At 44.5% G+C, this 16039-nt stretch overlaps 1 protein-coding gene across 7 annotated transcripts in view; it reads left to right on the forward strand.

The window, feature by feature from the left end:
• The window catches only part of DNAJC6 (DnaJ heat shock protein family (Hsp40) member C6), a 96754-nt gene that overhangs the window by 47582 nt on the left and 33133 nt on the right, over window positions 1–16039 (forward strand). For all 7 annotated transcript variants that reach the window (XM_070746087.1, XM_070746082.1, XM_070746086.1 and 4 more), the window contains 3 exons: window positions 4983–5116; window positions 7649–7843; window positions 10865–10982. In XM_070746087.1, the coding sequence (XP_070602188.1) occupies window positions 4983–5116; window positions 7649–7843; window positions 10865–10982 (447 nt within the window). The remainder of the gene's footprint in view (window positions 1–4982; window positions 5117–7648; window positions 7844–10864; window positions 10983–16039) is intronic.

Genomic DNA, 16039 nt, shown 5'->3' on the forward strand with positions numbered 1-16039 from the left:
CCATTATTTTAAAAATGCACTTAAATTGTTGTATATTCCATAGTTACTTATTCTATAAGGCACAATCTTCCATATTTATCATTCCATATCAAAGTTAAACAATGGCAAACTTCATGTATCATATTAAACTATAATGTTTAATATGTTTCATAGTTTAATTATCATATTAAACTATAATGCTATCTTTATCTTTGTTTGAAAAGAGTGATTTGTGGTTTAGTGTGATGCTTAAACCAGACGACAATAATCTTGCTTTAGTGTAATGTGTAAATCTAGCCCTGACCTTTCACAGGTCTATGGAAGTTATTTTATTTTATCTTTATTTTGCCTGGAACTCTCAAAAATCCCTAAAACATTTTGTTTGTTTAGCAAATTTATATAGTCACCGATCCACCTAAGAAAATTTTGGAGGTGACTAGAAATGAAATAATCAGCTGCACAGATCCATTAAAAATAAACTGGGCCAAGACTCCTAAAAATTATATTGTGAACCCATCAAACAAATCCCATACATAGCCAAATTTCAATAACTTTCTGACCCTAGTGCCAGGTGAAAAAAGCCAGGTCTTTACATCCTTCCAGAAAGTCAACAGGGTTAGATTGGATGAGGACTCAGATCTTTATTTATCTTCTAAGATTCTTCACATGTCACTTTGGTTATTTTATGTTTCCCTACTTTTGCAGCTGAAATCATGCATTGCCTTTGTACTATGATGGCGAACCTATGGCACATGTGCCACAGGTGGTACACAGAGCCCTCTCTGCCAGCATGCAACCCGCTCCAGCTCAGCTCCACCACGCATGTGTATCCCTCCCGCCAACTGGCTGGTTTTTGTGTCTGCCCTGTTTGCGGGAGATGCGTGTGCAGGCACAGGGGGGCTACCTTTCTATTCACTCTCTGCTGCCTGTGGTACCTCTACTTACGAATTTAATTCATTCTGTGACCAGGTCCTTAAGTAGAAAATTTTGTAAGAAGAAGCAATTTTTCCCATAGGAATCAATGTAAAAGCAAATAATGCGTGCTATTGGGGAAACCACAGGGAGGGTGAAGGCCCTATTTCCTCCCAGGAGATTCCTAGAGAGGCCCCACAGAGGCTTCTACCCGCCTTTTCTGGCCCTGTTTCCTCCCAGGAGATTCCTAGAGAGTCCCCACGGAGGCTTCTCCCTGTCTTTTCCAGTTACAGTTTCGGAGGCTCAGGTTTGTAAGTGGAAAAGGGTCCTTAAGAAGAGGCAAAAAAATCTTGAACACCTGGCTCTTATCTAGAAAAGTTCGTAAGTAGAGCCGTTCTTAGGTAGAGGGACCACTGTATATACTTACTAAATTCTACAGCGGCTATATCCCATTCTGATGCGCTCCAAATGTAGTTTTTAACTACCAACATTATCATCTCCCACAGTTGGCCCTGAAACATGGAATTCAAGAACGTTGTAATCTTTAACGTTTGAAGGCCATAAAGTTGTTTGTCAGATTGCTCTGAAGATCAAAGATTTGTAGAAAGGAACATTACAGAATGATCTTAATAGCGATATTGGATTCCTCCAACTACATCCCACACCTGGAAGCTTTTCTCTATCAAACTGATTATCGGAGTACTGGACACTTACTGTTTGTAATTTGAATGCTTCTGGTTTGTTGTGACGGACACACTCTAAGTACACTTTAATCAATGATGACTCACTTTTGGCATAACTGGGAACCATAGGTAGGATGCTGTTTGCTTCCTCTGCACCTCTGGATTACATTAGAAAAAATGAGAGAAACATTCTACCCTATTTGTTCTTCATCTTCTATTTGATGGATTGGCTTTGTTGTAGTCTATCTCCAGCTGGGGCACAATGCCAGGTATAAAAATAATTGTATTTCACACAACCCCATTCTAGTTTTTAACCCATTGTTGGGTTAAACCATCAAACTTCCAAAAGAAAGTTTCACTGTCAGTGTCTAATGGTCTTTCCTTTGCATAGGAAGTACTTGTGTATTTTTTTTCTTTTCACACTTTTAAAAATAACTTCGATGCATTAGAATCGAACTAAGTCAATTGTTTGTTTCTGCTTAATCAGTGTAAATCCTATGAACATTTTTTTTTCAGAGGGAAGCATCTCAAAAGAGTTTCTGTGGAGCTTCGGTTTTAGTTTTAGTTTCAAAGCATCATAGAGCAGATCTTGCTTTATGTTGAAAGCCGCCCTGAGTCATTGGAGAGAGGCGGCATATAAATCCAATAAACTTAAACTTATAGGGGAAGGTTTGGTAGGGAAGGTTTGCCTATTTGCTGATGACTCTAAAGTGTGCAATAGGGTTGATATTCCTGGAGGTGTCTGTAATATGGTAAATGATTTAGCTTTACTAGATAAATGGTCAAAGCAATGGAAATTGCAGTTTAATGTTTTCAAATGTAAAATAATGCACTTGGGGAAAAGGAATCCTCAATCTGAGTATTGCATTAGCAGTTCTGTGTTAGCAAAAACTTCAGAAGAGAAGGATTTAAGGGTAGTGATTTCTGACAGTCTCAAAATGGGTGAGCAGTGTGGTCAGGCAGTAGGAAAAGCAAGTAGGATGCTTGGCTGCATAGCTAGAGGTATAACAACCAGGAAGAGGGAGATTGTGATCCCCTTATACAGAGCGCTGGTGAGACCACATTTGGAATACTGTGTTCAGTTCTGGAGACCTCACCTACAAAAAGATATTGACAAAATTGAATGGGTCTAAAGATGGGCTACAAGAATGGTGGAAGGTCTTAAGCATAAAACGTATCAGGAAAGACTTAATGGACTCAATCTGTATAGCCTGGAGGACAGAAGGAAAAGGGGGGACATGATCGAAACATTGGAGCTGTGAGTTCCGCCACCTGTTTACTGGATCCGTGTCCCTCCTGGCTGGTTTCGGCCAGCAGGGAGGTGACACGGAGCTGGGTCCAGGAGATTATTAATGCTTCCTTGGGGAGGGGATCCTTTCCATCATCCTATAAAGAGGCGCTTGTGCGCCCCCTCCTCAAGAAGCCTTCCCTGGACCCAGCCGTACTTAATAACTACCGGCCAGTCTCCAACCTTCCCTTTATGGGGAAGGTTGTCGAGAAGGTGGTGGCACTCCAGCTCCAACGATCCTTGGAAGAAGCTGATTATCTAGGTCCCCAGCAGTCGGGTTTCAGGCCCGGTTACAGCACGGAAACTGCTTTGGTCGCGTTGATGGATGATCTCTGGCGTGCCCGGGACAGGGGTTTATCCTCTGTCCTGGTGCTTCTTGACCTCTCAGCGGCTTTCGATACCATCGACCATGGTATCCTTCTGCACCGGCTGGAGGGGTTGGGGGTGGGAGGCACTGTTCTCCAGTGGTTCTCCTCCTACCTCTCCGGTCGGTTGCAGTCGGTGTTAGTGAGGGGTCAGAGGTCGACTCCGAGGTCTCTCCCTTGTGGGGTGCCTCAGGGGTCGGTCCTCTCCCCCCTGCTATTTAATATCTACATGAAACCACTGGGTGAGATCATCCAAGGGCATGGGGTGAGGTATCATCAGTACGCTGATGATACCCAGCTTTACATCTCCACCCCATGTCCAGTCAACGAAGCAGTGGAAGTGATGTGCCGGTGTCTGGAGGCTGTTGGGGCCTGGATGGGTGTCAACAGACTCAAACTCAACCCGGATAAGATGGAGTGGCTGTGGGTTTTGCCTCCCAAGGACAATTCCATCTGTCCTTCCATTACCCTGGGGGGGGAACTATTGACCCCCTCGGAGAGGGTCCGCAACTTGGGTGTCCTCCTCGATCCACAGCTCACATTAGAGAACCATCTTTCAGCTGTGGCGAGGGGGGCGTTTGCCCAGGTTCGCATGGTGCACCAGTTGCGGCCCTATCTGGACCGGGACTCACTGCTCACAGTCACTCATGCCCTCATCACCTCAAGGTTCGACTACTGTAATGCTCTCTACATGGGGCTACCTTTGAAAAGTGTTCGGAAACTTCAGATCGTGCAGAATGCAGCTGCGAGAGCAGTCATGGGCCTACCTAGGTATGCCCATGTTTCACCAACACTCCGCAGTCTGCATTGGTTGCCGATCAACTTCCGGTCACAATTCAAAGTGTTGGTTATGACCTTTAAAGCCCTTCATGGCACTGGACCAGAATATCTCCGAGACCGCTTGCTGCCGCACGAATCCCAGCGACCGATTAGGTCCCACAGAGTGGGCCTTCTCCGGGTCCCGTCAACTAAACAATGTCGGTTGGCGGGCCCCAGGGGAAGAGCCTTCTCTGTGGCGGCCCCGGCCCTCTGGAACCAACTCCCCCCCAGAGATTAGAACTGCCCCTACTCTCCTTGCCTTTCGTAAACTTCTTAAGACCCACCTGTGTCATCAGGCATGTGGGAACTGAGACATCTCCCCCGGGCAGATACAATTTATGAATGGTATGTGTGTATGTATGCGTGTTTAGAAAATGGGTTTATAAAAATGTTTTTAGTAGAAATTTAGATTTGTTATAAACTGTTTTTTCCACTTTATTGTGAGCCGCCCCGAGTCTGCGGAGAGGGGCGGCATACAAATCTAAATAAAGATAAAGAAAGATAAAGAAATATGTTAAAGGGTTAAATAAGGTCCAGGAGGGAAGTGTTTTTAACAGGAAAGTGAACACAAGAACAAGGGGACACAATCTGAAGTTAGTTGGGGGAAAGATCAAAAGCAACGTGAGAAAATATTATTTCACTGAAAGAGTAGTAGATCCTTGGAACAAACTTCCAGCAGACGTGGTTGGTAAATCCACAATAACTGAATTTAAACATGCTTGGGATAAACATATATCCATTGTAAGATAAAATACAGGAAATAGTATAAGGGCAGACTAGATGGACTATGAGGTCTTTTTCTGCCGTCAGTCTTCTATGTTTCTATGTTTCTATAAGGTTTTGTGTGTACTGTATTTAACAAAAACAACAATGACACTGTGATTTATCTGAAAGGTGAAATTTTCCTGATTGAGGCTCTTGCATTTTGTCTGACAGGATGGTCGTGTGGCATCAGCAGTCTTGGTCAGTGCAATGTTCTGTTTCTGTCATCTCTTCTCTAATCCAGCTTCTGCTGTTCAATTGCTAAATTCAAAGAGACCTGGGGTAGTACTCTGGCCATCCCACAGAAGGTATAGTAAATGTGTCTTATGGCTGGCAAACCACGTGCAATGTATATTATATCAGGGGATACTAATTCATTTAACAATAGCAATAGCACTTAGACTTATATACAGTGGTACCTCTGCTTAAGAACTTAATTCGTTCCGTGACCAGGTTCTTTAGTAGAAATGTTTGTAAGAAGAAGCAATTTTCCCCATAGGAATCAATGTGAAAGCAAATAATGAGTGCAAACCCATTAGGAAAGAAATAAAAGCTCAGAATTTGAGTGGGAGGAAGAAGAGGGAAGAAGAGGAGGAGGAGGAGGACAGTTGCTGTCCAGAGCGGTTTTTTTCTCTGGGCGCTGGCAGAGGTTTATTCCCTCTCCAAGCACTCAGAGAAAGGGAAATGCTTTGTTCGCTCTGGACTGCCAAAGCCTCCTTAAGCGCCACTGAAAGGCTCCTCTTGCAACCCAGAAAAGCCCGAGATGGCTGGGATTAAAGAGGGAATGGCAGGAAACTGGCTGGGCCTTCGTGCCGCTCTCAAATTTCCTGGGAAATTTTTCTGGGCTCCGGTTCTTAAGTAGAAAATGGTTCTTAAGAAGAGGCAAAAAAAATCTTGAATACCTGGTTCTTATCTAAAAAAGTTCTTAAGTAGAGGCGTTCTTAAGTAGAAGTACCACTGTACTGCTTCACAGTGCTTTACAGCCCTCTCAGCATATTGCCCCCAACAATCTCATTTTACCGACCTTGGAAGGATGGAAGGTTAAGTCAACCTTGAGCAGGTGAGAATCGAACTGCTGGCAGTCGGCAGAATGATTCTTAATTCCTGGATGCAGGTTTTTGTCAATCTCATCCCTTTTTGTGGTGCAGTGGTTAGAATATAGTACTGGAAGCTACTTCTGCTGCCTGTAGTTCAGCAGTTTGAATCTCAGCAGGCTCAAGGTTGACTCAACCTTCCATCCTTCCAAGACGAGTAAAACCCAGATTGTTGGGGGCAATATGCTGGCTCTGTAAACCACTTAGAGAAGGCTGTAAAGCACTGTGAAGCGATACATAATTTTAAGTGCTATTAAGTGTTATTACAACAAAAGCTACCTTTATTTTTGTTCCTTTGAATGTTGACTCCTAATGACTACCTGGACAAATTCCTGCAGTCTTCATGTCAAGATTTTTGCCACTGCTTTTTCCCAGGGCTGAGATAGAGAGTGACTAATACCATTCATCCATTTGTGCCTAATGCAAGACTAGAAGACAGGTTTCTAGCCTGGTGCCTTAACCAGTATAGCAAAGTGGCTTTTTAACAGCTTCCCAACTGCACTCAATTCAGTGGGAATAGTTTTATCAAATTTGGTGTTTTAAAAAGGTTTTCAATGATAGTGTGAAACATTCAATGTTATTGAAGGTTTTTACACTTCTTGTTTTCGACAGCTGCATTCTCAAATATATATAGAGTTCTGTTAAAGTAAGACTCTTCTAATTATGTAGGGACAAGAATCTTCAGTTATTCACAAAGAATATAAATAGTGTTCCCTTGATTTTCGCGGGTTCGAACTTTGTGAAATGTCTATACCACGGTTTTTCAAAAATATTAATTAAAAAATACTTCGCAGTTCCCCCCCCTATACCACGGTTTTCCCCGCCCAATGACGTCATATGTCATTGCCAAATTTTCACCTGCCTTTAAAAAAACATTTTTTATAATAAACTTTAATAAATAAACATGGTGAGTAATAATCTAAATGGTTGCTAAGGGAATGGGAAATTGCAATTTAGGGGTTTAAAGTGTTAAGGGATGGCTTGTGATACTGTTCATAGCCAAAAATAGTGTATTTACTTCCGCATCTCTACTTCACGGAAATTCGATTTTCACGGGCGGTCTCAGAACGCATCCCCAGCGAAAATCGAGGGAACACTGTATTTGATTTTAGACAGGAAGCCATCACCTTTTCAAAAGTAGAAAAATATGTTATTTGGACAGAAACATCCAGATCAGATTTGCTCAGGCTAGTTCCTATCTTCCCAAGCGGGGCTCGTGATATATGTTATACTACAATACACATGGGGTTGTGTTGGAGAGTGGAGATAATAGCACTGGCAAAATGGATTAAATTATATGGCAATGCTTAATCATGGGCTGTGTGCAATTTATTTTGGGACCTGTGTTCTGCTGGGCCACTTGCCACCCAGCTGGTGGATGGATAGCTGAAAATGGGAATAGTTAGAAAGAATAGTTTCTAGAAAAGCAGCAGCAAAATGAAGCTGATATTTTTTGTATATTAAGTACTCATTCTCTTAGCGGCAGGGAGAGCTGGCTTCTGTAGTTTTTAAGTCAAATGTATAAAATCTATATTTTATTTTTTTTCTTCCTTAATTCATCATTTTTCATTGGATTTGCTCTTTTGACACTAATGTTTGCAAGAATGCATTAAAAATTAAATTGTCTTGACTGTAGGATATGCTGTTGAAAATCTGCATTATGATGACCAACCAAGCTCCCTGTAGAACCAAAGAACATAGGCAGTAATGCATGTAGATTTTTATGAATTCAGTTTTTCATTGCAGGTATTTAGGATATATTTGTGAACTAATAGCAGACAAACCTGTCCAGCCTCACTGTAAGCCTATAACCATCAAATCAGTCCTTCTTAGCCCAGTGCCCTGTTTCAACAAGCAAAGAAATGGTTGCCGACCTTTCTGCGACATCCTTATTGGAGAAACCAGAATATTCACAACATCACTGGAATATGAAAGAATGAAGTAAGTTCCTCTCTGTTGACCGCACAGATAAAATCCGCACGAATCCTAGCGACCGGTTAGGTCCCACAGAGTTGGCCTTCTCCGGGTCCCGTCGACTAAACAATGTCATTTGGCGGGACCCAGGGGAAGAGCCTTCTCTGTGGGGCCCCGGCCCTCTGGAACCAACTCCCCCCGGAGATCAGAATTGCCCCCACCCTCCTTACCTTTCGTAAACTTCTTAAAACCCACCTCTGCCATCAGGCATGGGGGAATTGAAATATCTTCCCCAGGCTTACATAATTTATGTATGGTGTGTTGTGTGCATGTTTTTTTAAATGATGGGTTTTTAACTTTGTATTATTAGATTTGTATTGTACATTGTTTCTATCACTGCTGTGAGCCGCCCCGAGTCTACGGAGAGGGGCGGCACACAAATTAAATAAATAAATAAATAAATAAATAAAATCCCACTTCAGTTGTTTAATATGTACCTGTGGTAGCACAGGTGAGCTAATTCCACATGACCTAGGCACCCTGGCTTTCAGTCAATTATGACTGATGTTGATTGGATCTCAGCAACTACTGCTTCCTTCAGGGAGATAAAAATCTCAGTTGCCTGAACTGCTCATACCTTTGAAGGATATCATCCATCCAGTGATGCGCTCCTACGGGTACGGTCAGGTATGCAGAACCGGTAGAAAATTTTTGTTTAGATACGCAGAACCGGTAGAAAATGTTTGATTTTTTTTTTCCTTTTCCCCCCTTCTGAGCTCTAGGTATGTTTTTCCTATTGAGGAAAAATGAGGTTGAATGTGTATAATTTTAGAAGAGCTGTGAGTGCATGTATGTACATATACTTTATATAGTAGATAATGTATATTTTTGTGTGCCTGTGTGTAATATGTATGTACACATATGGCATATATACATAGAATTAAATACTGTAGTACATTTTCGATGTTCAGTAATAGTAGGTGTTGTGGTTAGCTCTGGCCCACCTCCTGCCCCAAGGAATGTGCAGGTGGATGTGGGGGAAACATCCACATGCAGCAGGCCTGTTTTGCTCCCGATGGAATCTGCCAACGAAGCCTCCTCTGACCAAGGAAGTGTGAGTGACAGGGAAGAGGGGAGTTTGGCAGACAGCCCAGGAGGAGATCAATCATCTGTATCATCCTTGGATTCTGAAGAAGAATTAATGACACATCCACGCATGCGTAGAGTGATGCATAGGAGACAACAACTGAAGGATTATTACAAGAGAAAATGAGGCCACCTGTGGTTGGGTGGGGCTGCTGTAATTAGTGCTACAGATAAAAGTGCAACCTGGTGTTTTAGCCTCATGGCAGTTTATCTGATTCATTGTTTCGTCAAGGTCCTTTTATTGTGTGGTGTGTGTTTTCCTGGACTAATTACCCTGTAATTATGGGCGGTTGAAACACGCTGGCAGAACAGTAAAGGAAATTGTATCTCTTTGAGGCAAGGAGAGGCCAGGAACCCTAACCCTAATCCAAACCCTTGACGTGAGTGACGTCAAGTTGGCCATCTTTAAGCCAGTTACATGATCTTTAAGCCACTCTCTGGTCACATGATCATCAAGCCACTCCCACCTGGTCACATGGGCAGCAAGTCACACCCACAAAATAAGCCACATCCACAGTGTAGTGGTAAATTTTTTTGGAACTCTTCACTGCATCCATCCATCCATACACTACTCCCTTCAGACTGACATTAATTAGCCAATCCATTCATGCATCCAGGGTACATGGATTCTGTACATTTGATGGTATTTTGTGTCTTCCCTTGAAGTTTTGCTTCTGCTTCTGAGCAGCTTGAATGTCACACATCTGCTAATACTATGCCAGTATACAATAATGTTTGATCATAAACAGCTTACATGTAGATGCAGGGAAAGTCATATGAGTTGTGTAGTGTTTACTATATGAATTGCTGTCTGTATAATCCAGTGATGGCAAACCTTTTTGGCATTAAGTGCCCAAACCTGAATCCAGTGCCGGAGTGCCGGAGCATTGGAAACCTAAAGAACAGCTTTGCCAGTGCGTGCATGCCTGTTTTTTTTGTCATTTGTGAGGCCATTTTTGGCTTGGAAAAGGCCTGGAAAATGACTGGTTGTTTTAGTGTTTTCTGGGCCATTTCAGGTGGTTTTTCAGGCCATTTTTTGGGCATTTTCAGGCTGTTTTGGGGCCAAATATGATGTAGAAAATAGCCCCCAAAAGGCCTCAAAATGGCCCCCAAATGGCATTTCTTTGCCATTTTTTGCTACTCCAGGGCTTGCAAACATCAGCTGGCACACCAGAAACCAGAAAAGTAGCTAGCAATGGCGTGCATGCCCAGAGAGAGGGATTTGTGTGCTGCCTCTGGCATGCATATAATAGATTTGCCATCATGGATATAATCTATTAATTAAACTGTTTTTGAGAATAGCCAGATGATTACATTTAGCGATCAATAAGATTGCACAGGGTTGGCCTTCTCTAGGTCCCGTTGACTAAGCAATGCAGGTTGGGAGGTTGGGAGGGCCTTCTCTGTGGCTGCCCCGGCTCTATGGGACCAAATTCCCCCGATATCCATACTGCTCCCACCTTACTGGCCTTCTGAAAGGCTGCGAAGACCTGGCTTTGCCAGCAGGCCTGGAGGCCATGAATATTTACATCTGTCACTGCCAAATTGTGTTGAGTGGCATGCATGGGTGTTGATTGGATTGTTTGTGCTGTGGGTTTTATAATTGGGGTTTTATTGTTTTAATATTTATATTTGACTTCTTTTGTTATTGTAATTTGTATTTTTATATTGTTGTAAACCGCCCTGAGTCCCATTGGGATTGGGACTCAATAATGAATAAATAAAATTTAGAAGTCAGAATAAAAATGGACAATATTTTATTTTAATCCCAGTTGACTCCATTCAACTCAACAACACTGAACTGCAATGTTCAACTGCTGGGTTATAACGCATTGTTCAATGTGAATTTTGTGTTATGATTCTCATGTTCTGCTGAATGTTCTGCTTGCTTTTTTTCTTTAGGGAATTCCGTGTTCAAGAAGGAAAAGTTGTTATTCCACTAGGAGTCCTTGTCCATGATGATGTAGTTGTTTCTGTCTACCATATGAGATCCACCATTGGGGGACGGCTTCAAGCTAAAGTATGACTTGATGTATCTTTCAAATGCAACATTGAACATTCAGGAACTTTAGCTGATCTAAAATATTGTAATAGTATGATATAAAAATTGGATTTACGCATATTACTCAGAAAATCTGTTAGAGTAATGAGTCGTTTCCCCTAGTTAAAATATTTGGATATGAAAGGACAAGTTTTGAAAAGTTGTGATGTTTCTTATTGAAACCTCTTTGGTAGCTGAAGGAACAAATTTGCTTTGATAATGTTGCTGAAATATTATTTCATATCAGTACTAGATATCAGCCAATAGGAAGTGGGCAGATTCATTCATTACCTGGGTTGCTGCAGAAGCAACACACATCATGCATATAGCAAGAGTTGGGTCTTATGGAAAATACTTCTTACACCAGCCCTGGATCAACCATTAAGCAAAATAAAAATGTGTTTATGGCATAACAATATAGTTTCCCCCAGCTATCATGCCCTTAACCCTTCAGAGAGGAGCGGCATACAAATCTAATAAATCTTAAATCTTCACTGTCAAACCCAATTTTAGTTTTTATCACTTATTGCAGAGGTCTTCAAACTTGGCAACTTTAAGACTTGTGGACTTCAACTCCCAGAATTCTGGAAGTTAATGTTTGGGGATCCCTGACCTATTGGGTGTACTCTCAGTTAAGCAATGGAAAGGCCAAGGGACACTGTTAAGCTGGGTTTGCTACATCCACTGGCCTTAAATAGGCTCTGATTCAATCAGAAAAAGCCTATGATTCCTAGTTAACAGTCTTAGAGAACACTTAGTGGAGTACCTAGGTTTAGGGAGAGAGGAATGTGTAGATTTGTCACAAGTCTGAATTTAACCATAAACAAACAAATTAACAATTTACTTTTTATAAATAATTTAAGGCAGCAAACATATCCAACACTCCTTCCTCCTCCTATTTTCCTCACAACTACAACCCTGGGAGATCTGTTAGGCTGAGAGAGAGAATAGATTAGCCCAAAATCACTCAGTCAGCTTTCATACCTAAAGTGGGGTTTGAACTACAGTAATCCCTTGCTACTTCACAGTTCATCTTTCGTGGATTCACTACTTCATGGGTTTTTCAAAGGGGGCTTAAATTCATTAAATCCATTGAATATTTTAAATCCATTAAAAATTCATAAAATTCTTCTACAGTACTACTGTACTCTATTAAAGAAACTGGTAGGATATCACATGTAGTTCCAGCTGAGAAACATTATAGAATGACTGTTTAATGCAAAGGGTGGGTTTTAAAAATCCAAATACTCGTTAAATACATAAAAAAAAATATTTCCTCTACTTCATGGAAATTCGTTTGCAGAAGAGACGGAGTAACGACACGGACACGAGCTGGATTTAAACTGGGTCATTTTTATTAATAATAAATTAGCATAATTTATTTAATTAAATTAGCATAAATTAACATACTCAACTATGACCTGGCAATGGACCTGCAGGGTCAAACAAATACTTCCGGGGCAGAAATGACGTCAGAACAAACTTCCTGGGCAACTTATGGGCGTAGCTCGATGCTAGTCCAGGTGAGGGACCCCTCCATCACCTGAGACCATGCCATGCACTTGCATGAGGGGGGTCCCGCTGGCTAACCCCTAACAGGGGACTTAAAGGTGCGGGACCCAAAGACAGGTTCCCCCCAACTGCTCAGGTAGCCCCCACCACGAGCTTGGAGAGAACCTGTCAATCATCCCCAAAGATGCCCAAGGGAGAACGCGCAGTTGCTAAACCACCACCCAGTTTTCCGCCCCTAACCTGCCATGGAGCGGGGGTCAGATCTCTATCTTGGCCCCCCGACTCCCCCCTCTAGCTGCGCAAGCTCACGCAGAGACCGCTGCAGGTCCTGTAAGAAAATGGCGCCGGCCCGGTAAAGCCACAGCCGATCTACAGTGATGAGGGGATGGGCCACTACAACCCCACCTAATTCCCGACTATCCTGCCCAGGGCTTTATTTACTCTACGCCTGACCCGGTGAATGGCCCTAAGGGAAAATGGCGACCCACAAATGATCCCCGGGAGGATCGAAGACCGCACCACATGCATGGCGGGCCACACAGCGTGAAGCCACCGCAGGCCTCCGCAAGCCTGGCAGGTCCCCTACAGACCCCCAAGCAGGTACCGGTCATTGCCCGAAGAGCAAGACCAGCCACCGGGGCGCAGCAATGGGATGCCGCCCTCCCCGAACAACTGGGCGCAGCAATGGGATGCCACCCACCCAGCACCACCTGGGTGCAGCAATGGGATGCCGCCCTCCCAGTACCACCTGGGCGCAGCAATGGGATGCCGCCCTCCCAGTACCACCTGGGCACAGCAATGAGATGCCGCCCTCCCAGCCATAGCGGTAGAAACACCCGTCCCACCGCACACCCCTTCTCACCCAGCCAGACAACAATGACCCAGCCGCCACGACAGCAGGGTCACTCCCCCGGCGGTACCTTGTTGCTGAGTGGTCGGCGGAGCGCTCTATGACCCAAAGCAACACCGTCGGTTGCGTCCTGGCGGGGTTGCATAGAAGGGGACCAAAGGGGAACCTGGCCTAAGATCGTAACCCGGATCCTCAACCGGCCGTTCGTACCCTAAAACAGGCCGCTGACCGCCAGCGGTCGACTTCCCCGAATCCTCCGTATCGAGGAGGCCGTTACCGCACTAGTGGCAGCGCCGCTACGGAACGAGCGTTCCCCAATCGGCGGGATCCATACTTGGCCTGGCCAAACCCTGCACTCCAGAACCCACCTGACTAAGGCAATGAAATGGAAGGCACGAAATGACCTGGCAGCCTGCAACAAGGCCCTGGCCCAGCCTTCCCGCATCTTCACATAGAAACATAGAAACATAGAAACATAGAAGTCCGACGGCAGAAAAAGACCTCATGGTCCATCTAGTCTGCCCTTATACTATTTTCTGTATTTTATCTTAGGATGGATATATGTTTATCCCAGGCATGTTTAAATTCAGTTACTGTGGATTTATCTACCACATCTGCTGGAAGTTTGTTCCAAGGATCTACTACTCTTTCAGTAAAATAATATTTTCTCATGTTGCTTTTGATCTTTCCCCCAACTAACTTCAGATTGTGTCCCCTTGTTCTTGTGTTCACTTTCCTATTAAAAACACTTCCCTCCTGGACCTTATTTAACCCTTTAATATATTTAAATGTTTCGATCATGTCCCCCCTTTTCCTTCTGTCCTCCAGACTATACAGATTGAGTTCATTAAGTCTTTCCTGATACGTTTTATGCTTAAGACCTTCCACCATTCTTGTAGCCCGTCTTTGGACCCGTTCAATTTTGTCAATATCTTTTTGTAGGTGAGGTCTCCAGAACTGAACACAGTATTCCAAATGTGGTCTCACCAGCATTCTATATAGTGGGATCATAATCTCCCTCTTCCTGCTTGTTATACCTCTAGCTATGCAGCCAAGCATCCTACTTGCTTTCCCTACCGCCTGACTGCACTGTTCACCCATTTTGTGACTGTCAGAAATCACTACCCCTAAATCCTTTTCTTTTGAAGTATTTGCCAACACTGAACTGCCAATACAATACTCAGATTGAGGATTCCTTTTCCCCAAGTGCATTGCGGAAGTCACCATACATCAACAAGCCCACCCCCGCCTTAGACAAAAGGCGAGGCCGGCCAACCTGGACCTCAAAGTCCTAACTGAAAGGCCAAGCTGCCTGAGCTGGACACAAATATGGCCAGGTACACAACTGGGGCAGGCCAGCTATAGGAGTAACCCGTATCCTGCCTGAAATCCACGAACTCTTCAACAGCCTGCCGCTAAGCCCCCCAGAGTGCCAGGCACCACTGAGAGGGCCGTAGCCCAGCAGACCTCTACTCTCCACCACCCAGGAGCCCACTCAGGCTCCAAAGGTGGTCGGGGAAAGCCTCTGGCGACTCACGTGCCCACGGGGCCAGGGACCGAAACCTGGACAACTGACCACGGGACAAGGCATCAGCAACCCCGTTGTCCAACCCGGGGACATGCCTGGCCAAAAACAATGTGTTTAGGGACAAGGACCTGTGCACAAAATGGCGGACACGCCGCATGACCCTGTCACTCTTAGAGGACAGGGCGTTCACAACGTGAACAACCGCTAGGTTGTCACACCAAAAATGCACAGTCCTGTCCCTAAACTGCTCACCCCAAAGCTCTAGGGCCACTATCAAGGGGAAGAGCTCCAAAAAAGTCAAGTCCTTAACCAATGAAGAGGCACTCCATTCCGGAGGCCAAACCGACCAGCACCACTGGTCACCTAACACTACCCCAAAACCACAAGTCCCCGCAGCATCGGAGCAGAGCTGCAGCTCAGCTTCCAAAAGAAGCTCATGCCTCCAAAAAGACAGTCCATTAAACCGGTCCAAAAACTCCCGCCACACGCAGAGGTCAGCCCTGACCCCTGCGAATAGGCGGGTACGATGATGGGGCAAACGGAGCCCCTTCATCGCAGTATACAACCTCCTAGAAAAGGCCCTGCCTGGCACCACAACCCGGCAGGCAAAATTAAGTAGCCCCGCTAGTTCCTGGAGCTGCCGGAGAGTGACCTTCCGGCAGCCCAGAACCTCATCGAGCTTACCCTTGATTTTTAGCAACTTATCCAGGGGCAATCTAGAAGATTGCTCCTCTGAGTCCAATTCAATACCGAGGAAGGTAATCTTGGTGGCGGGGCCTTCGGTCTTCTCCGAGGCTAAAGGCACCCCCAGGTGAGCACAGAGGGCCGCGAAGTCCCGCATTAGAGCAAAACATTGCTCGGAACGCGCAGGCCCCGCCATCAAGAAATCATCAAGGTAGTGAACGACCGAGCCCAGACCACTGCGCCTCCTGAGCGCCCACTCCAAGAAGGTGCTAAAACTCTCAAAAAGAGAGCATGAGACAGAGCAACACATGGGTAAAGCCCTGTCCACATAAAAACCACCTTCGAAATGGAAGCCCAACAGCTCGAAGTTGTCTGGGTGTATGGGGAGGAGCCGGAATGCCGACTTAATGTCGCATTTACCCATAAGGGCTCCAACCCCACACTTCCTAACCATGGCCACGG

This window comes from Erythrolamprus reginae, chromosome 3 (assembly GCF_031021105.1).
Source record: "Erythrolamprus reginae isolate rEryReg1 chromosome 3, rEryReg1.hap1, whole genome shotgun sequence".
Classification (NCBI taxonomy): domain Eukaryota; kingdom Metazoa; phylum Chordata; class Lepidosauria; order Squamata; family Dipsadidae; genus Erythrolamprus; species Erythrolamprus reginae.